At 40.7% G+C, this 15,610-nt stretch overlaps 2 protein-coding genes across 2 annotated transcripts; both read right to left on the reverse strand.

Moving 5' to 3' along the window:
* Positions 1–18: 18 nt before the first annotated feature.
* On the reverse strand, positions 19–6,661 carry phc1 (polyhomeotic homolog 1). Its single transcript, XM_047599540.1, has 14 exons — positions 6,524–6,661; positions 5,639–5,760; positions 5,400–5,510; positions 5,249–5,314; positions 5,002–5,145; positions 4,462–4,638; positions 3,557–4,303; positions 3,322–3,454; positions 3,018–3,196; positions 2,857–2,920; positions 2,691–2,778; positions 1,856–2,027; positions 963–1,197; positions 19–877 (listed from the first exon to the last, which is right to left on the reverse strand). Exons 2-14 carry the CDS (start codon positions 5,753–5,755, stop codon positions 726–728), a joined length of 2,385 nt encoding a protein of 794 aa, XP_047455496.1. The 5' UTR covers positions 5,756–5,760; positions 6,524–6,661; the 3' UTR covers positions 19–725.
* A 3,427-nt stretch (positions 6,662–10,088) lies between these two features.
* On the reverse strand, positions 10,089–14,623 carry m6pr (mannose-6-phosphate receptor (cation dependent)). The gene is made up of 7 exons (XM_047598207.1): positions 14,291–14,623; positions 13,367–13,539; positions 12,953–13,116; positions 12,652–12,761; positions 12,184–12,314; positions 11,975–12,101; positions 10,089–11,868 (listed from the first exon to the last, which is right to left on the reverse strand). Exons 1-7 carry the CDS (start codon positions 14,294–14,296, stop codon positions 11,746–11,748), a joined length of 834 nt encoding a protein of 277 aa, XP_047454163.1. The 5' UTR covers positions 14,297–14,623; the 3' UTR covers positions 10,089–11,745.
* Positions 14,624–15,610: the final 987 nt, after the last annotated feature.

The following is a 15,610-nucleotide window of genomic DNA, read 5'->3' on the forward strand; positions in this document are numbered from 1 at the left end:
TAAAAGCACGCTCACAGCTCCAGTAACAGGTATTGTTTATTGGTGGTACTGCATACATATACAGAGAGCACTTCCACCTTGAGAGAGCAAACCAAATAATACCTATTTTCAGGTAGTTACGTTGATTAAAGCTACTAAAACTATATTGTATCCATGAAAAAATAATTCTGATTGTAGTATAAAAGGGAAAAGATACAAAACTAAACCTTTAATAACGATACTATAAACTAATTAAAAAGCCAGGCTTTCCAAGTGTCCTTTTTTAATGTATTTGGAGCCTGGGTTGATCACCTATGGCAAAAACTAGAGCACACTACTAAAAGAATATAAATGTAATGGACTGGTGTTGACATCACATCGAATGATGTCACTAAAGTTAAAGCACCACGTGAAATACAGCAAGAAGGCAACGGTCCTGTTTTCTATCCAGAGGAATAAAGTTTCCTGTCTAAACTCACACGGACAGAAAAAAACGGACAAAGACTCGACTCGACTCAGCCGCTCACCACTCACACATAACAGTTTGCAAACATGTTTTTGAACATTCAATGTCCTGAAAGTAAACTGTCCATCTCCATGACTCTGCATGGCTGATGGGGCACATTTGTGTTTTGTTAAAAAAGGAAAAAAAAAACAAACAAACAAACAAAAAAAAACCCTCCTCACTGTCTCTCGCTGTCAAGTGTTGTTTCCAGTTTGGATGAACAAAACGATCCCGTCCTCCATCACTCACGCAGGCTGTTGATGGAGGCACAGATCTTGAGAGCGGGGCCCAGCTTGATGTTCATGGTGGAGATCAGATGGTCCTCTCGCAAAAGCAGCAGAGCCTGCCCGTCTATTTCCTGGGACAGAAACTGGGCAGCCAGCTCCTCACAACCTGAACGAAAGTCAAGGAGATGTAATTAGGACCACGGGCTAACCGACCTGACAGATGAGCTGTGATCTGATCGCTGAGCACCGACCTTGGAGTGAGGAGATAAACCTGCAGACTTCCTCCACGCTCCACTGAGCAGGAGTCGCAGACAGAAAATTGGCTCCATCTAGTGGGAGGCTTCCAGGCGCTGAGCTGTCGGACTGAGGAGCGCTGTGGTCGGCTCTTGAGCAGGAGCGTGACGAGCTCGGGGACAGCGAGGGAGAGTCGTCCTCTTCTTCCCCGTCGCTGGATACGTCGTCTGAGCGACTGGACTCGGAGTGACACTACGCACAAAACAGCACAGATTACAACACAAAGTCAAGACGCTGTGGCTGTTGATCGTATATTCACATGGTGTAAATGTAGTTTTTCTTGCAACATTAACAAAATCAGCCAGTCCACAGAGAGTATAACTCTCTTTATAAAGATGGATCACAAAAACGTCTTCCATCCACAAAAACCTTTCCACCGAGCTGCTGTAAAGGGAAGTAATCCATAAAAGATCTGCTGGACCAATCAGGACATTTGGCCGTACTTTATGCAGGGAGGATGGACAGAAGAGTAACTGCAACATAGTAATACTTGTCATCTGAGCGCCTTGAAGTTTAATTTGTGTACAACAAAATTGCTATGATTGGCTGTAGATCTATCTCTTACTGTCAAAAGAATTGAGCATGGATATGCCAGGGTATCGTTTTGCAGAAGTTATTCATATTTGGGAAAAAGTGTCAAATTTTGGGGCTTTTTTCAGCAGTGGCTCAAAACACGAATGGTGCCCCAGTAAATGTGTGTACAGCACCAGGAAGGTGCTGAGTATGTACAAACCCAGGTGCTTGTGTTTACTGTGTTGTACTAATCATATTATCCTGTGATGTGACTTGTTGATAAGGAACAGGAGAGACCACAGAATATCCAGTGTCTCCTTAAAGCTCCAGATCTCACCTTGACAGGTAGATGCTTGCTTGACATTTTATTACAGGCACTGTTGGAGCTGTTCCTGCGAGACGGGCCCCTACGCCTGGCAGCGCTCTCTGTGGGAGCTGGAGGTGGCGCCAACCCTGCACCACTCCTCCCTCTGCTGGTCTTGAAGTGTTGGCTGCAGCTTACGTTATACCTGTAGGTTCAAAAGCACAGTAAGCAACAGCATGTTTTACCTGTGTGGAGTTATGTTCCAATGCAAACTGAAGATGACACTGTCCTTTCTCGACACTTTGCCTCCTCTGTTTTACTACAATTTAAAGATATATAACTTGTGACATGTTACAAATGTCCGTGTTGACTTTATAAGGGGCTGAAGGCTCAATTTCTGAATACTGGACATATGCATTAGACTGTTCTGATAATTTCACAGCATTTTATAGCTTTATAAGAACTTTTATATGGTTTTAGAGTCAAAGAAGGAGGACGTTAATCTGTATGTATAAAATACGGGACATTTCGTGTCCAAGAAATAGAGAGATTTATCGGTTCTCTGGCATATGGTTAAGAAAACATCTTTAAATTTGAAGAAATCTTCTCCGACATTTTCTTGTCTTTTAGTTGTATCAACTGTAATGAGCTTAAAGGTTTCTAATGTAGCCACTGCTTGGTCACAGACCACCAGCTGCTACAGTCTCTAGCTGGAATAAAACCCTGAACGGGCTTGATTCCTACTTACTAATGAATGTTTACCATTGACATAGAGCACAAAACCCTTTTGGGTAAGTAAGACAGCGTAAAGCAACATGTTCAAATGAATGCTATATGAGAATCTTTATGATGTTAAAATAAACTTTACCTTTTAGCACAAGTGTTAGAACAGAACCTCTTCGACCCTCTGAACTGGCTAGCTGGAGCGAGGCTTCCACAGTACTCACACTTCAACACTGCGGATGAAATGAAAAACTACACATCAGAATACTGACCATTCATACAGTTTTTGGGGTTTCATGAGTAACACTTACACGGAGGTCCGTTCTCTGTGCGGCCGACTAGGGCAAAATCTCTGTCTTTGAGGAGTCCAGCGACCTGTTGCATCAAATACAAGCCTGACAGTAAGGAACTGTAGATGGAAAGATGCAGAAGATTTGATTCAGTAGGTTTTAACATAACCAGGTGCACTTACAGGGAAGGGCTCAGCTCCCTCCTGAATCACAAAACCCTCAATAAGATGAGTGAGGACTTGAGGTTTGACTACTGCCTGTGGAACAGGTGCTCTTTCTCTGTCTCCATGTCCAACTCTTGACAAGGGCAGAGGCAACGAGAGGGTGGGAGGAGATGAAAATGCAGCTTCTACAAGGTGAGCTGGTGAAAAAAAAACAAATTTAGGACAGATTTAGATTTAGACCAGTTTTTGAGACTTGCATTTAAAACTTTCTAGTACTGTTATTTATAATCTGTGATTGATTTGAGAAAAAAGACTGACGCACCTGAGTCCTTTGTAGGTGCGGGGGATAAAGGAGGAGCAGAATCTTTCATCGGGGCAAGGTCTGAAGACTCTGACATCTCATTTGGTACGTCACAGTCAGATTTTCTCTTCAGAGAACCAATGACAGGCTTTGTCTAAGAGAATGTGGGGAAAAGAGGACAATGTTACAGTTCTCTGCACAAAGATTTGAATCCGTACACTCAAACAAAGCAGCACATGCCTGCGGTAAATCTTACCATAGCACTGTTGTTGGAGCCTGCGCTGATATTCCCACCAGATGGACTTTCCTGGGTGGTGCTGCTTCGTGCCTGTGCCAGAGCCACAGCTTGTGCATTTCCTGCTAAGCCCTGTCTGGCTCCCACTAGTTGGACAGGGATGTGGGGAGGGTTGTGACCCCCCATATTGGCTTGGCTGTTACTAGGTGGAGCTGGGAGAATGGGAGGTGGGTGTCGAGGGGGTAGCTGCACAGGTAAGCGATGTCCCTGAGCTGTCTTTGGCTGGATTGGAACAGGACCTTTGTCCACATTAGTGGCCTGTTGCAGGGGCTGCACCACCAGAGTCTGAGTGTTAACGTTGGCTTTTGGTGCCACCGAGCCGATGGGGTAGCCCTGGGTGGAGGTAGGAACATTTGAGGTGGGCACCAGGATCACAGGGGCAGCGGAGGGGGACAGAAGGAGCTGGGAGAGAGGGAGGGCTGATGAGGAAGAGGAAGAAGGAGCTACAGAAGCAGCAGGAGTTACAGTCATGGCAGCCTGGTTTCCAGTCTTTACTGTCATTGGGTTGGTGGTTGTTTGCTGTGTAAAATTAGCTTTGGCAATTTGTTGCTGCTGTTGTGATTGCACTTGCTGCTGCTGAGCTGTTTGGGGATACGTCTGTTGCTGCTGACTGAGAGGAAAGTTGGCAGCATCCTTCCTCTCTGGAAACTCAGACTTGACAGCAACATTCTTCGGAGTGGAAGCACAGTGAAGAGCCAGGTTCTGTACCTGTGAGATAAACAAAGGATCTCTATAAACTGCAGCTTCATACTTTTCTCAGTACTACAGATTGCTGGGTTCAGTGAAACACATTTGAATTAAAAAGGGAGCCCTTTAAAATTATGTCTTTGGGTACTCGCCATTTGTAAGGAAACGGTTACACAAACCTGATCATTGTCAGACTGCGCACTTGCAACTGCAGGAGCAACTTCATGCTGCTGCTGTTGCTGCTGCTGCTGCTGCTGTGGCTGAGTCTGGGCAACTGTTGCTACAGTAGCTGTTGCTGTGCCTCCAGGCATAAAGATGAGCTGAGAGGCAAGTGGAGTCCTAAGAGAGCGGTTGACCTGTGTAAGGAGCAGTAGAGATGGTCAAGAATATATCAGCGAATGACTAAATGGAAGACATAATGATTGGACTTAAATTTAATTTTGGAAAAAATTTCTGTGATAGACCACCGCTAGTGCTTGACTTAACCCATAACTCGTGTAACATGTAACCCATAGCTTAGTCCAACAACAGAGTTATGACATTTGTCCCAGAGAAAAGTGTCCATTCCACCCTAGCACAAAAGCACAAGTCTAGTTATGACTAACAAAAAATACCACCCTGATTATTATATCATGTGTAATATGTTGTGCTTACCTGCAATGCACATGAATTTAAATAGTATTTGTAAAAGGACAGAGTGGATACAAATTTGTACTCACCCTTAGATACATCTGTCCCTGTCCCGCTGAGCTTCCACCCAGTAGTACTGATTGGTTGAGAGTTGTTGTCGTTGCAGAGGTGGCCGGACCATGTGGACGTGGACTGGTCATCGTCCCTCCGGCAGAGGTGGTGCTTAGGTTCACCTGGTGAGAGCAGATTTTTTTTTTTTACTGGACCCATCTACTGCTACTTTCAAAAGGTAGCTGCCAAAATCAATAAGGAAAGGCAATTCACATCAGAACTTACAGTGGTGGGCACTTGGGACATGCTATTACTTGGAGTATTAGACTGGCGGCTAGCTGCAAGAGTTGCCTGAAATGAAATTAAACGAAATGAAACAGATGGGGAGTTGTGCTGTACTGTATTGACAATATTTTCTTGTCATAATTCTCCTTACTTGTTGCACAGCAGCCAAATTGTGGAGTTGGGCACTACTGATCTGCTGCTGCAGCATGAGCTGCTGGAAGTACTGAGCTGCATTTGGCTGTCGTTGCAGAGCCTGGAGAGCCTGCAAAAACATACACACACAAATGGCATATGACTTCAACATTCTTATTCATATCTTAAAAATGAGTTTGAGATAGAAACCATCAATATTCTCGTGTGTCTTCTTAGACAATGCACACAAACACTCACCTGTACAGCTTGCCTTTCGTAAAGAGACATGTGGGCTATCTGGGGTGCACGGGAGTTTCCACTTGTCTGAGGATTTCCATTGGTAGTTCCTGTGCTTTGGTCTTCACCTGCATCCATGTTTGCTGCCAAACACAAACATTTACTCATCAAAAGTAGTTGAGAAACATCCCCTGTATTATTAGCTGTAGGTAATAAATACTTTCTTCTCAGAGCACATTTAACAGTTTTTTTTTTTTTTTTTTTAAATCTCATCAAACATTTGGTTTATCACAAACCAAATAATCTGTTGTTAAGGCATAATACAAAATAATAATGTTGTGTATATGGTGAGACTTCTGGAGTGCAATTGTTGAGTTATTTGGCCAGCATGACACTTTTTTTCCCCCCACAGCCTACACAAAGTTGTGCCAGAACTTTACCACTGTAGTGGTAATCAGGAGTACGGATGTATTTGGTTTAGCAAACCAGTTATCAGGGTGATTGATGGGTAAATGGAGAGAACGAAAAACATGGAGATAAAGTTCAAAACACCAACAGATGCTAACTATGCAGCGGTGGCTAAGTACAATGGCTCCTGCTAGTTAGTCATCTCTCAGTAACAGTCTGATATGCTGCAACTAAAATATAATAACGTGTCACCGGCGCAGTATAACATTGCATGCAGAAATGTTACATTTCTGACGGCGATGAGTTAGTTTGGTGCAACGGTAAAACCTATGTTTGGTACGTAGCCAGACACACAGGGTGCAGCCTTAACTGGTAGTCAAACATAGGCTAACGCGTTAGCATTTAGCTGCTTTCTGCAGGCGGAGGGCTATCAACAAGCAGACTACAACTCGTGCAACATGTCAACGTTTAGTGCTTTCGGTGTACCTATGTGTTTACCTCCTCAATTTTCCTGTCTCTTTCACAGCTAAACGCAACCAAGGTATTACTCCGATCTTATTTGTAACTCCAAACAACAGGATTTTTGCCTCCAACGAAACCCCGCCCCTACAGTCCCTTTCTTCTGTCTCTTCTGTTTCTGCTCCTCCTTCTTCTTCTACTTCTTTTGATCCAGTGCATTTTGGTTACCAGACCGCCACCCACTGGAATGCAGTGACGATTGCGAAATCGAACTACAAAAAAACATCATCTTGTAATTTCGCATACTGTAAATAATGAAAAATGACTGGGCTTGGTCTTTGTTATAATGTAAAATATAGGCCTATGTAAATATTAATATTAGAATATTAATAAAGATATCTATTAAGTAATAAACTGAAGTAACATACCTAAACACAATGTCAAACTTCTCATTTGGATGCTGTGAAGGCAGTATAGTCACATCTATTATATTTACTCTTATACAAGAGCAACTGTATAAGTCTTTACTGTAATTTTCATCATTATTATTATTAATAATAATAATAATAATTTGAACCTCATAATTGTCTAATTCCTGACTCCTGACATACACTTTACACTGTAAATGGTCTGTTGCCTTCCATGAAACTTTCCCTCCAAAACTTTTTGTGCTGACACAGTTTTCCTATAAATAAGCGCATAAACACATTCACTGAAAGCTGTGACATTGTTTTTATCGTGTTTTCCATCTGTAATACTGAGGAATAATCTTGTGAATCATCTTGTGGCAACGTCAGCAGATTTGATGCATTCTTAGAAACACAGGAGGTGGCATGAGGGCTTTTATGAGTAACATGCTACAACCAGTTAGTTAGAATAGTAAACACAATAATTTACAAAGAAACTTGCCCAGCCTCCACTCAAAATATATCATTTCACTTTATTTATTCAGTTTGATCATTGACTCTTAATTGACCCTAGGTGTGCATGTGAGTGCGATTGGTTGTTTGTCTCTATGTTGGCCCTGCCATAGACTGGCAACCTGTCCAGGGTGTACCCAGTCTCTCGCCCGATGACAGCTGGGATAGGCTCCAGCAACCCCCGCGACCCTAGTGAGGATTAAGCCGTATGAAAGATGAGATGAGTTTGATCATCCACAGGTAAATTGAATACTGCATGCTTTTTTCTGTTTAATTACTGCCAACTTAAACTCTGTTTTCAAATGAGTTAAACACCTGTTGTTTTACCAAAACCATTAAAACTTTAATCCATTAGTCCATTCGCTGCACATTAACTACTTTTTACATCACTACACAAGGAATACTTTATTACAACTTGAAGACATCCCAACTTATAAAATCAGAATCAATTCCTACACTTTTACTAATACAAACATTACACACACAACTACATAAGCTACAATATGATCAGTGCTTTTAATGCATAGCTTCATCTTGTTAGACAGGGTCTGCTGTTTCTTAGATTGATGTAGAAACACACGAGTTTGAAGAAGGGATTTACCAAATAGTTCAACAAGGTCAATAGCAACATTTACTGAACTACTGAATTGTGGGGGAACAGCTGGATGAGCTTTTCCATTTACAAGCAACGCGTAAAAGTTCCTCATAATCTCCTCCTACGTTGCTTCACTATAAAGGTGAATGAGATGAGTCATCTCACGTCTGTCCGTTGCGTCCTCGGGCAAGATATTTAACCCACCTTGCTCCCCTGGCGTATGATTGTGTGTGAGAGATGTTGTAGGTCTGTTTACCACCACTAGGGGGTGACTGTGTGAACAAATGAATAATGCCTTCAGTTTGAGTGTCTATGATAAGCTATATAAAGCCAAGCCATTATTATTATCAATGATGTGTGTTAATAATACAGTTTCTGTGAATTAGCATTGCCTGCAAATAAATACAGTTCACAGAGGCAATTATTCCATGACAGTGTCCTCCAATGATGGCAGCAGCTGACTAGTGGTTAGAGGAGCAGATATGGGACCATTGGGTCCCTGGTTCAAATGCCTTCTACATCTAGTCGAAATACCCCTGAGCAAGAAACACAACCTCTCAAACTGCTCCCTGGGCTTCAAACATGTGGCTGCTCACTGAGTGTGCTTGCTACTTTTTATGTAAATACTTGATGTGTTAAATACATAGAACAAGTTCCTTGTACGTGTGCATGCTTGCCCAATAAAGCTGACTGTCCCAAGCAAGATTTAGTGCTTGTCCCAATGCAATAACTGTTGTTTTTACTCTTTGCACTATGCCAATAGTAGCAGCGGTTACTTGTGCCATGAGACTCACTGTGGACTTGGTTGGATGCCAGATGTTGACATGTCCTGCTGTCAGAAAATCTCCAGTAAATTGTACGATTTCATACAGAATGAAAGGCATGTGGTCGCTGACTGAATTTTACTCACGTCATTTACCACAGAAAGTAAGAGAGGGTGACGTGTTCTGTTGTCTGATTCCTTACACAGTAACAGCCAGGGGCATTCTGTTATGCCCTTCCTTGATTCTCATTAATTTGACTCGCAAAATGGTAGTGAGCATGGTTTGATGGGTCCACCGCTATCCCTCTAGCCTTCTCCCCTGGTTTGACATTGTGCAGAACACACACAGGCTCCTGTTCAAGGCTTGTGAGATGACTGGCTGTTCGCACGATGTGTCCCAGTCTGCTCTTGGTGTGGGCAGAGGATGTGGGGTACCACACAGTGATGGAGGAGGTGAGGACACATTTGATGGTGGCTCTGTAGAATTGGGTGAAAATCATGGGGGGGACGTTGATCTTGTGGAGCAGCCTGAAGAAAGACATGCTCTGGTGTGCCTGTTTGATGATCTTGGATGATTGTGTCTCCCATTTAAGGTTGCTGGTGATGGTAGAGCCCAGAAATTCCACTACCGGTGTTTTTGATGAGAAGTGGGGGGTGTGAGGATTGTCTACGGACGTCAATGACCAACTCTGTCTTGTTGATGTTTATCTCCAGGTTGTTAAGTGTACACCATGCTGCCAGCTGTAACAACTGCAATAGAAAATAAAGAATATACTGTAGGGGTATTTCTAGAAAATAGACACCAGTATGTGCAGATCAACAGTACCAAGTCATCACTACTGAAAGTTGAATGTGGAGTTCTCCAAGGCTCAATGCTGGGACCGTTACTGTTTATTTTGTATATAAAAAATATTTGTGAGGTTTCCAAAACCCTGAAAAACTCGTTCTGCTGTGACATTAACTTGAACAAATACAAGGTGGAGCATCATATGGGTTGAAAAGAAATAACTGAATCTTTCTTTCTTTTTCCAATTTTGCTCTGTTGTTGTTAGTTACACTCATTATTTATCCTGTTTCCTTTTGTAGTTGTTTTTTGTCCTTATTTTTTTTCCTCTTTTTTTCTTTCTCTAAAAATGAACTGTTTTTGAGTTTGAAGATCAGAAGACCTACAAGGTGGTCATAATATTATGCCTGATTGGTGTATTGTATAATGCAACCTGCAGTGATCAGTCCAAATAAAGGCCCTTGTAGAAGTTACCAACAGCAACAGGAAATAATGTCATTGAGTTTTCAGGACAGACACTTAAACAACAAATACACATGACACATTGTCAAAGATCTTTATTCTTAAAGCTCATCACTGTAAGCTCAAAATAAAATACAGATCTCTTGTAAAAATGTGCCTTCAGTGTAACATTTGTTTAAAATAAGTAAAATGTTGAAAGGCAAGTGCATCTGTGTGTGCCGAGTTCATTGCTGCAAGAAGAATTTATAAACTAGTTTAATCATTTAATTTTTATGGAATCAGAAAAAAACAACAAAGGTTTGTGCCTTGTAATCAACTTTATGCCAAACATACTGTTACAGTATATCAGCCTTAAGGCTTCTCAATCCACAGCCACAAACGCAATCATTTCCATCAGATCACACGCCAGAAAAAAAAATAATTCACTGAAATATTTAAAGAAACAAGTTAAACAACACAAAAAAATATAGAAACAAACAGAAGAAAAGAAATGTAAGTGCTGACACTGAGAGTTACCAGGTAACTTCATTTGTGAAACAAAAATCTCCATAAAGAACTTTACCATCACATTTAAAACGCCTGCTCTAATTAATAGCAGCCTCGATATTTATTTATGCAAAAATATCCATTCTCGTTCATGTAATCCGACATTTTTATTGTAGCATTTTATAGGACATGGATTACAGAAAATGAACCGCTCTCATAGTCTCACTACGTGTCTTAGTATAGAAGAAATGAAGTAGCCTGAATATATGTAGCACACATTACTACTTATGCCGTTGGTGCTAACTGAACCATGTAGACAGGAAGCTCAGTGTTTACGAATATCAACACTGGACCTTTGCTGCAAATTTTCAATATTCTATGAAGATATCAGTACATATGCAAGATAATTTTTCAAAAGCAATTTATGAACAGCAGAATTAATTTGTAAATGTTTCTAATTGTCGATCACTGTGTAAATTGCAAAAACATTGGGGATGGTTTTCTGGCTAAATAGCTAACCATTACATTATGTATGTGTAAATATTACTGAGGATTTCAGTCAGGAGATTGACAACAATAACCTTTATAGGGGACATTAGAAGTGTAAATGTTTCCCATATAATGTGGGAAAGGGACAATGTCCAACTTAAAATCTAATTCAGATAAGCTTTGGTTTTTGCAGTGATTTCTACCTGTATAACAAGGCTGAAAATACAGTCACCATACTTAAAAAGAAACATTCACAAGTTTCTAATCTGACTTCCAAAAGAAAAAACATAAACTGATTAAAGCCAATTTACACAAGCAAAAGCACTTGTATGTTGCAACAAGCAGAACCACAGAAAGAACAGCTTGCTGCAGCCTACGCAATCTTCCATTCAACAATCGTCAAAGCAGAAAAAAAGAGCAATGTTGTTTAGTTAAATCACGTAAGAAATCCAACCCCTTACCTCCGCCCTTTTCTTACAGATTTCCCTGTAAAAGCCTTTATTGTGAATTTGTAATCTTGAATGAATCACTCATTTGTTTGACATCAAACAACTGAATGAAAACATGGAATTGGAAAGAGAGACACATGGGTCAGCCCTATGAGTAACAAGCAGATTAGACAGCTGTTGCCCTAGGCACAGGTTTGAACAGCAAAGTATCAACAGGTACTGACCTAAATCAGCCTAAGAATACAGGTGTGTGTCTAGAGGCAACGTCATCTAAACTGTGAAAGATTTCTATCCCTTTTCTGACATGCTGAGGTCACATAGGTAGTAAGTGGTCATCTCTCTCTTCAGGCTCTTCCTCTAAAGTGTCTGCAGTCACTCCCCTGTAAGCTGGAGCTTCTTCCCTATTTCGTGACCGGCACACAAAGTCACACCCATCCTGGAAGTGGGAGAGTGAAGTTTGTCATCAATGATTTCAACAAAAATCACATGAGTCTGTTTTTGTTTTTTTTCTCTGACATTCATCCACTGGATTTTAGGCTTACCGCCGACATATTCCCGACCTCTACCCAGAAGGCATAGTTGGGGAATTGCTCCATCCCTTTGGCTCCAACAATCAGCCGCTGGTAGAGGAAACCTCCGATGAGGTAAACCGCCAGAAAACAGAAAGCGCTTAAAGGAGAAAAATTATAATTAACAATAATATATATTAAAATATATTCTGGCATTATGATAGCTGACTATCTTTACATACATAATGAGTATTATGGATCCAGTGCTAATCTGGGACTGAATAGGAGGACACACTAGTTTGGAGTCCAGCTCAAACAAGTAAAAACAGTTGCTCTTCTTATCCCGGTCCTCCCGAATCGCTTTCAGTGGACCCTGGGAATGAAACAGAAAGAGACAAAGCTAAACACAAGGTAACACACAGTGAGAAAAGGAGATAATATGCACAACTTCACGTCACACAGGAGACACCTTCCACCACGCTTAAACATTCGGCAGCACTTAGAAGAATTTCAAGTGTAATTAAATTGAGTACTATAAACAAGATTTTGACATCCCGAATAAAACTCATGGAAATATCACGCAGAGAAGCCATAGATCAAATTTCTTCTTCACAGGCCTAAAACATCATGCCATCACCACTGTAATCTCTTGCCTTTTTGTGATTTTTACTCAAATCTGGTGAACTAACACCCGTCAGTATTTCATTTACCACATCTATGTTCCTGTCGCAGGAGATCATGATGTAGGCCTTCCTGTTTTCACCGGAGCAGTGTTCATTGTACTTCTCGCCACTTGTGTACATCAACATCACCCAATCACCTGGAAGGACGTGGAAATGACAAAGAAGCACCACAGTCATCTAAAGGATCTTGGATAGAGTTTTGTCCTCTGTTTGGGGCAAATCTAATAAAATAAACAGTAAACATATCTTAAGCTTCTGAAATATAATGTTCTCAGTTCGTCTCAAAACATTACATAATTCTGCAACTGGAACGGTGTTTTAGTCTTACTTCCTTCGATTGCCTGTGTTTCATTATATGATCCAACCACAGTGGTTTTCTTTGTTTTGTCGTCCACTTGAATAACCCCGGCTCCTTTAACACCACCTGCATCCCCGCACAACTGGAACACATATGTGTAATTCTGCTTTTCACTTGTGTCAAGTGCTGTGAAGCTGTCAACATGAGAACAAATGAAGCAAACAATTAGTAATACAACAGACAGATGTTGTGAAATTAAAAAAAACACTGAATGGAAAAAGACAACCAGGCAGAATTCTTCTGACTACACCCTTAATGACCACTAATTATGGGATGACACCAGGCTATCCACACACCATCTAATATATGGGGGGCTCTATACGTGGTGGTGGCGTTTTATTGGTGGCTGTGAATACGCTGGGACACAAATGAGTAAATACTTACTTCTTATTGCTGAGTGGCTCAAGTTTATTGAGGACTGCCCGTGCTGAAGCAGAATCAGGGTATAGCTTACAGTTCTTGGTGCCATTAGTGGCGTATACCCCACTTCCACTCATCACCAGCTGGACCGTCAGGGCCCATACAACAAGGGGCCCTCTCCTAGGACTATTAAACACCTGGAGTAGGCACAAACACAAAAATTACACTCTCTAAAACAACCAATTCTCTCTATACACTCATTTTTTTCATTCCATTTACAAAATGGCAATAAAAACATGGTGTTACTGTGGCAGCTGTCTCTTTTAAAGCTGGAAAGGCTGGCTGAGTAATAGATTAGTCAGGTGAGTAGCCATTTTGGTGAACAGTGTGTCAGTCAAACCATCCAAACATGTGTTCATAGCACCATTTGAAATGTTAACAGTTTATTTGCCACATGCTACGACATTAACCAGAATAATTACACTCTTTAAGACTGTTGGTTGAAATTTAGATTCTGTTAAGTTACAGAGGCCATTTCTTTCGTTTTTTTTTCTTTTCTCGTCAGTGCGTTAAATAATCTAAAAAGTATTTAATTTCCTGCATTACCCAAACAGACATTTGCAAACATCCATTTGCGTCTGTTTAAGCTTACAGTATCCAAAAAAAAAAAAAAAAATCTCACATTTAGTATAATTTAGGCAACTTGTAGATTCTGCTCATTCATGATGAAAATATTGTGAAACGTATTTAAGAATAGAACAAAAGACGAGCCGTACAAGCTACCTGTGTGACTGGAAAATAAGTTGCGAAACCAGATATTTCTAAGCTTCTGCTAAATGTAAAGTCTATGCAAAATGTGCCTAGTTCCCTCCGCATGAGACAATAAGTTTCCCTAAGCAAACACAGCCCGTCGGAAAAGCTAAAATATTGCTGTTATTGTGCACCTACCGTCATGTCTTCTTCTACTGGAATTCAGTAAGAAAAGCTTTTAACTAAGTAACAGTTTCACATGAAAGATGTCAGTTTAAGATGTAGCCTGTTTAAGTTCAAATCCGCTTCCTCACGCTAACGTCGCTTCCTGGTTGACTTATTTTACAATACAGTCACTATATTCGTTATGCAGATAAAATAAAGTTAATCTGCACCAAGTTTTTTTTTTTAATTAAATGAACGTTGCCGCTACTGCCCTGCACAATTAATGCTATTTCTTTCCAAACGTGATAAGTGCTATTCACGAGGCTAACATGCTACATGTAGCTGCAGAGTGCGGAAATGAAACTAAACACAAGCACGCGCGCATGTGACCGTTCATTTTGAAGCGCGACCAATGAGCAGAAGCCGAGTCCCCTCACTTCCGCATCAGCTGACCACGAACATCTATTTTTTTTCTTCCTAAGCTTTATTCGAACAAGAAGGCAACGAGACAGTTGTTTTTCTGTGTATGCAAGTAAATAATTACATGAACATGTTGAAGCTTAAATAAATCATAGGTTTTAAATGCTTTTTGGTTAGTGTTAGATATTGAAGATACGTACAATTTGATACACACTGTTGGGTTAATATAACAAGCAAACTGATCACATTGAATTGTGAGGAGAGATTTTTTTTTCTAATTCTATGAATCCAAGTGACACATTCCTCCAACATATGTGATCAAAAATATAATGTGTCACTACACTCCAGAGAATTTTTGTATGCTCACATGACCAAAATAAGTGAGTTTCCCTGAGATTGCCACATTATGTACAGTTTGCAAGCTACAGCTGATATCGCTAACAAATTACTCTCCTGAGTTTTCTGTGTGCCTCATCTTAATAAGTTGGTATGTCCGCGCTGTACAATTGTAACTGAATTTTTAAAAAGCTACATCTGTATCCCGCTACATCATTTGTTTTTCCATTCAAGTAAGTTCAAAGTTAAATCACACTGGGCAACACTCCTATCTGGAGATACTATTGCTCCATCTCTGACATAAAACGATACTGAGTTTAATTGTTGTTGTTTTTTTCCCCATAAACATCTCTTTAAAAGTAAACATCTGAACTCACTCAGAATGAGATGCTTGGTACAATAGGCTACTGCTTTTTGCAGGATGCTAACATTAGCATGGTCACATTGATAGCGCATAATGCTGATGTTTAGCATGCATACACTTGCTACTTAGTTCTGAACTGAGGTACAGTTAAGGTTTGTGGAGAGTGAACAATGATTTGCTAGTATTTGTTCATTGTGTTCATGACTCAGACGTCAGAAACATTATAGCGCTGC

The sequence above is a fragment of the Mugil cephalus genome, chromosome 11, assembly GCF_022458985.1.
Source record: "Mugil cephalus isolate CIBA_MC_2020 chromosome 11, CIBA_Mcephalus_1.1, whole genome shotgun sequence".
In the NCBI taxonomy this organism is placed as follows: Eukaryota; Metazoa; Chordata; class Actinopteri; order Mugiliformes; family Mugilidae; genus Mugil; species Mugil cephalus.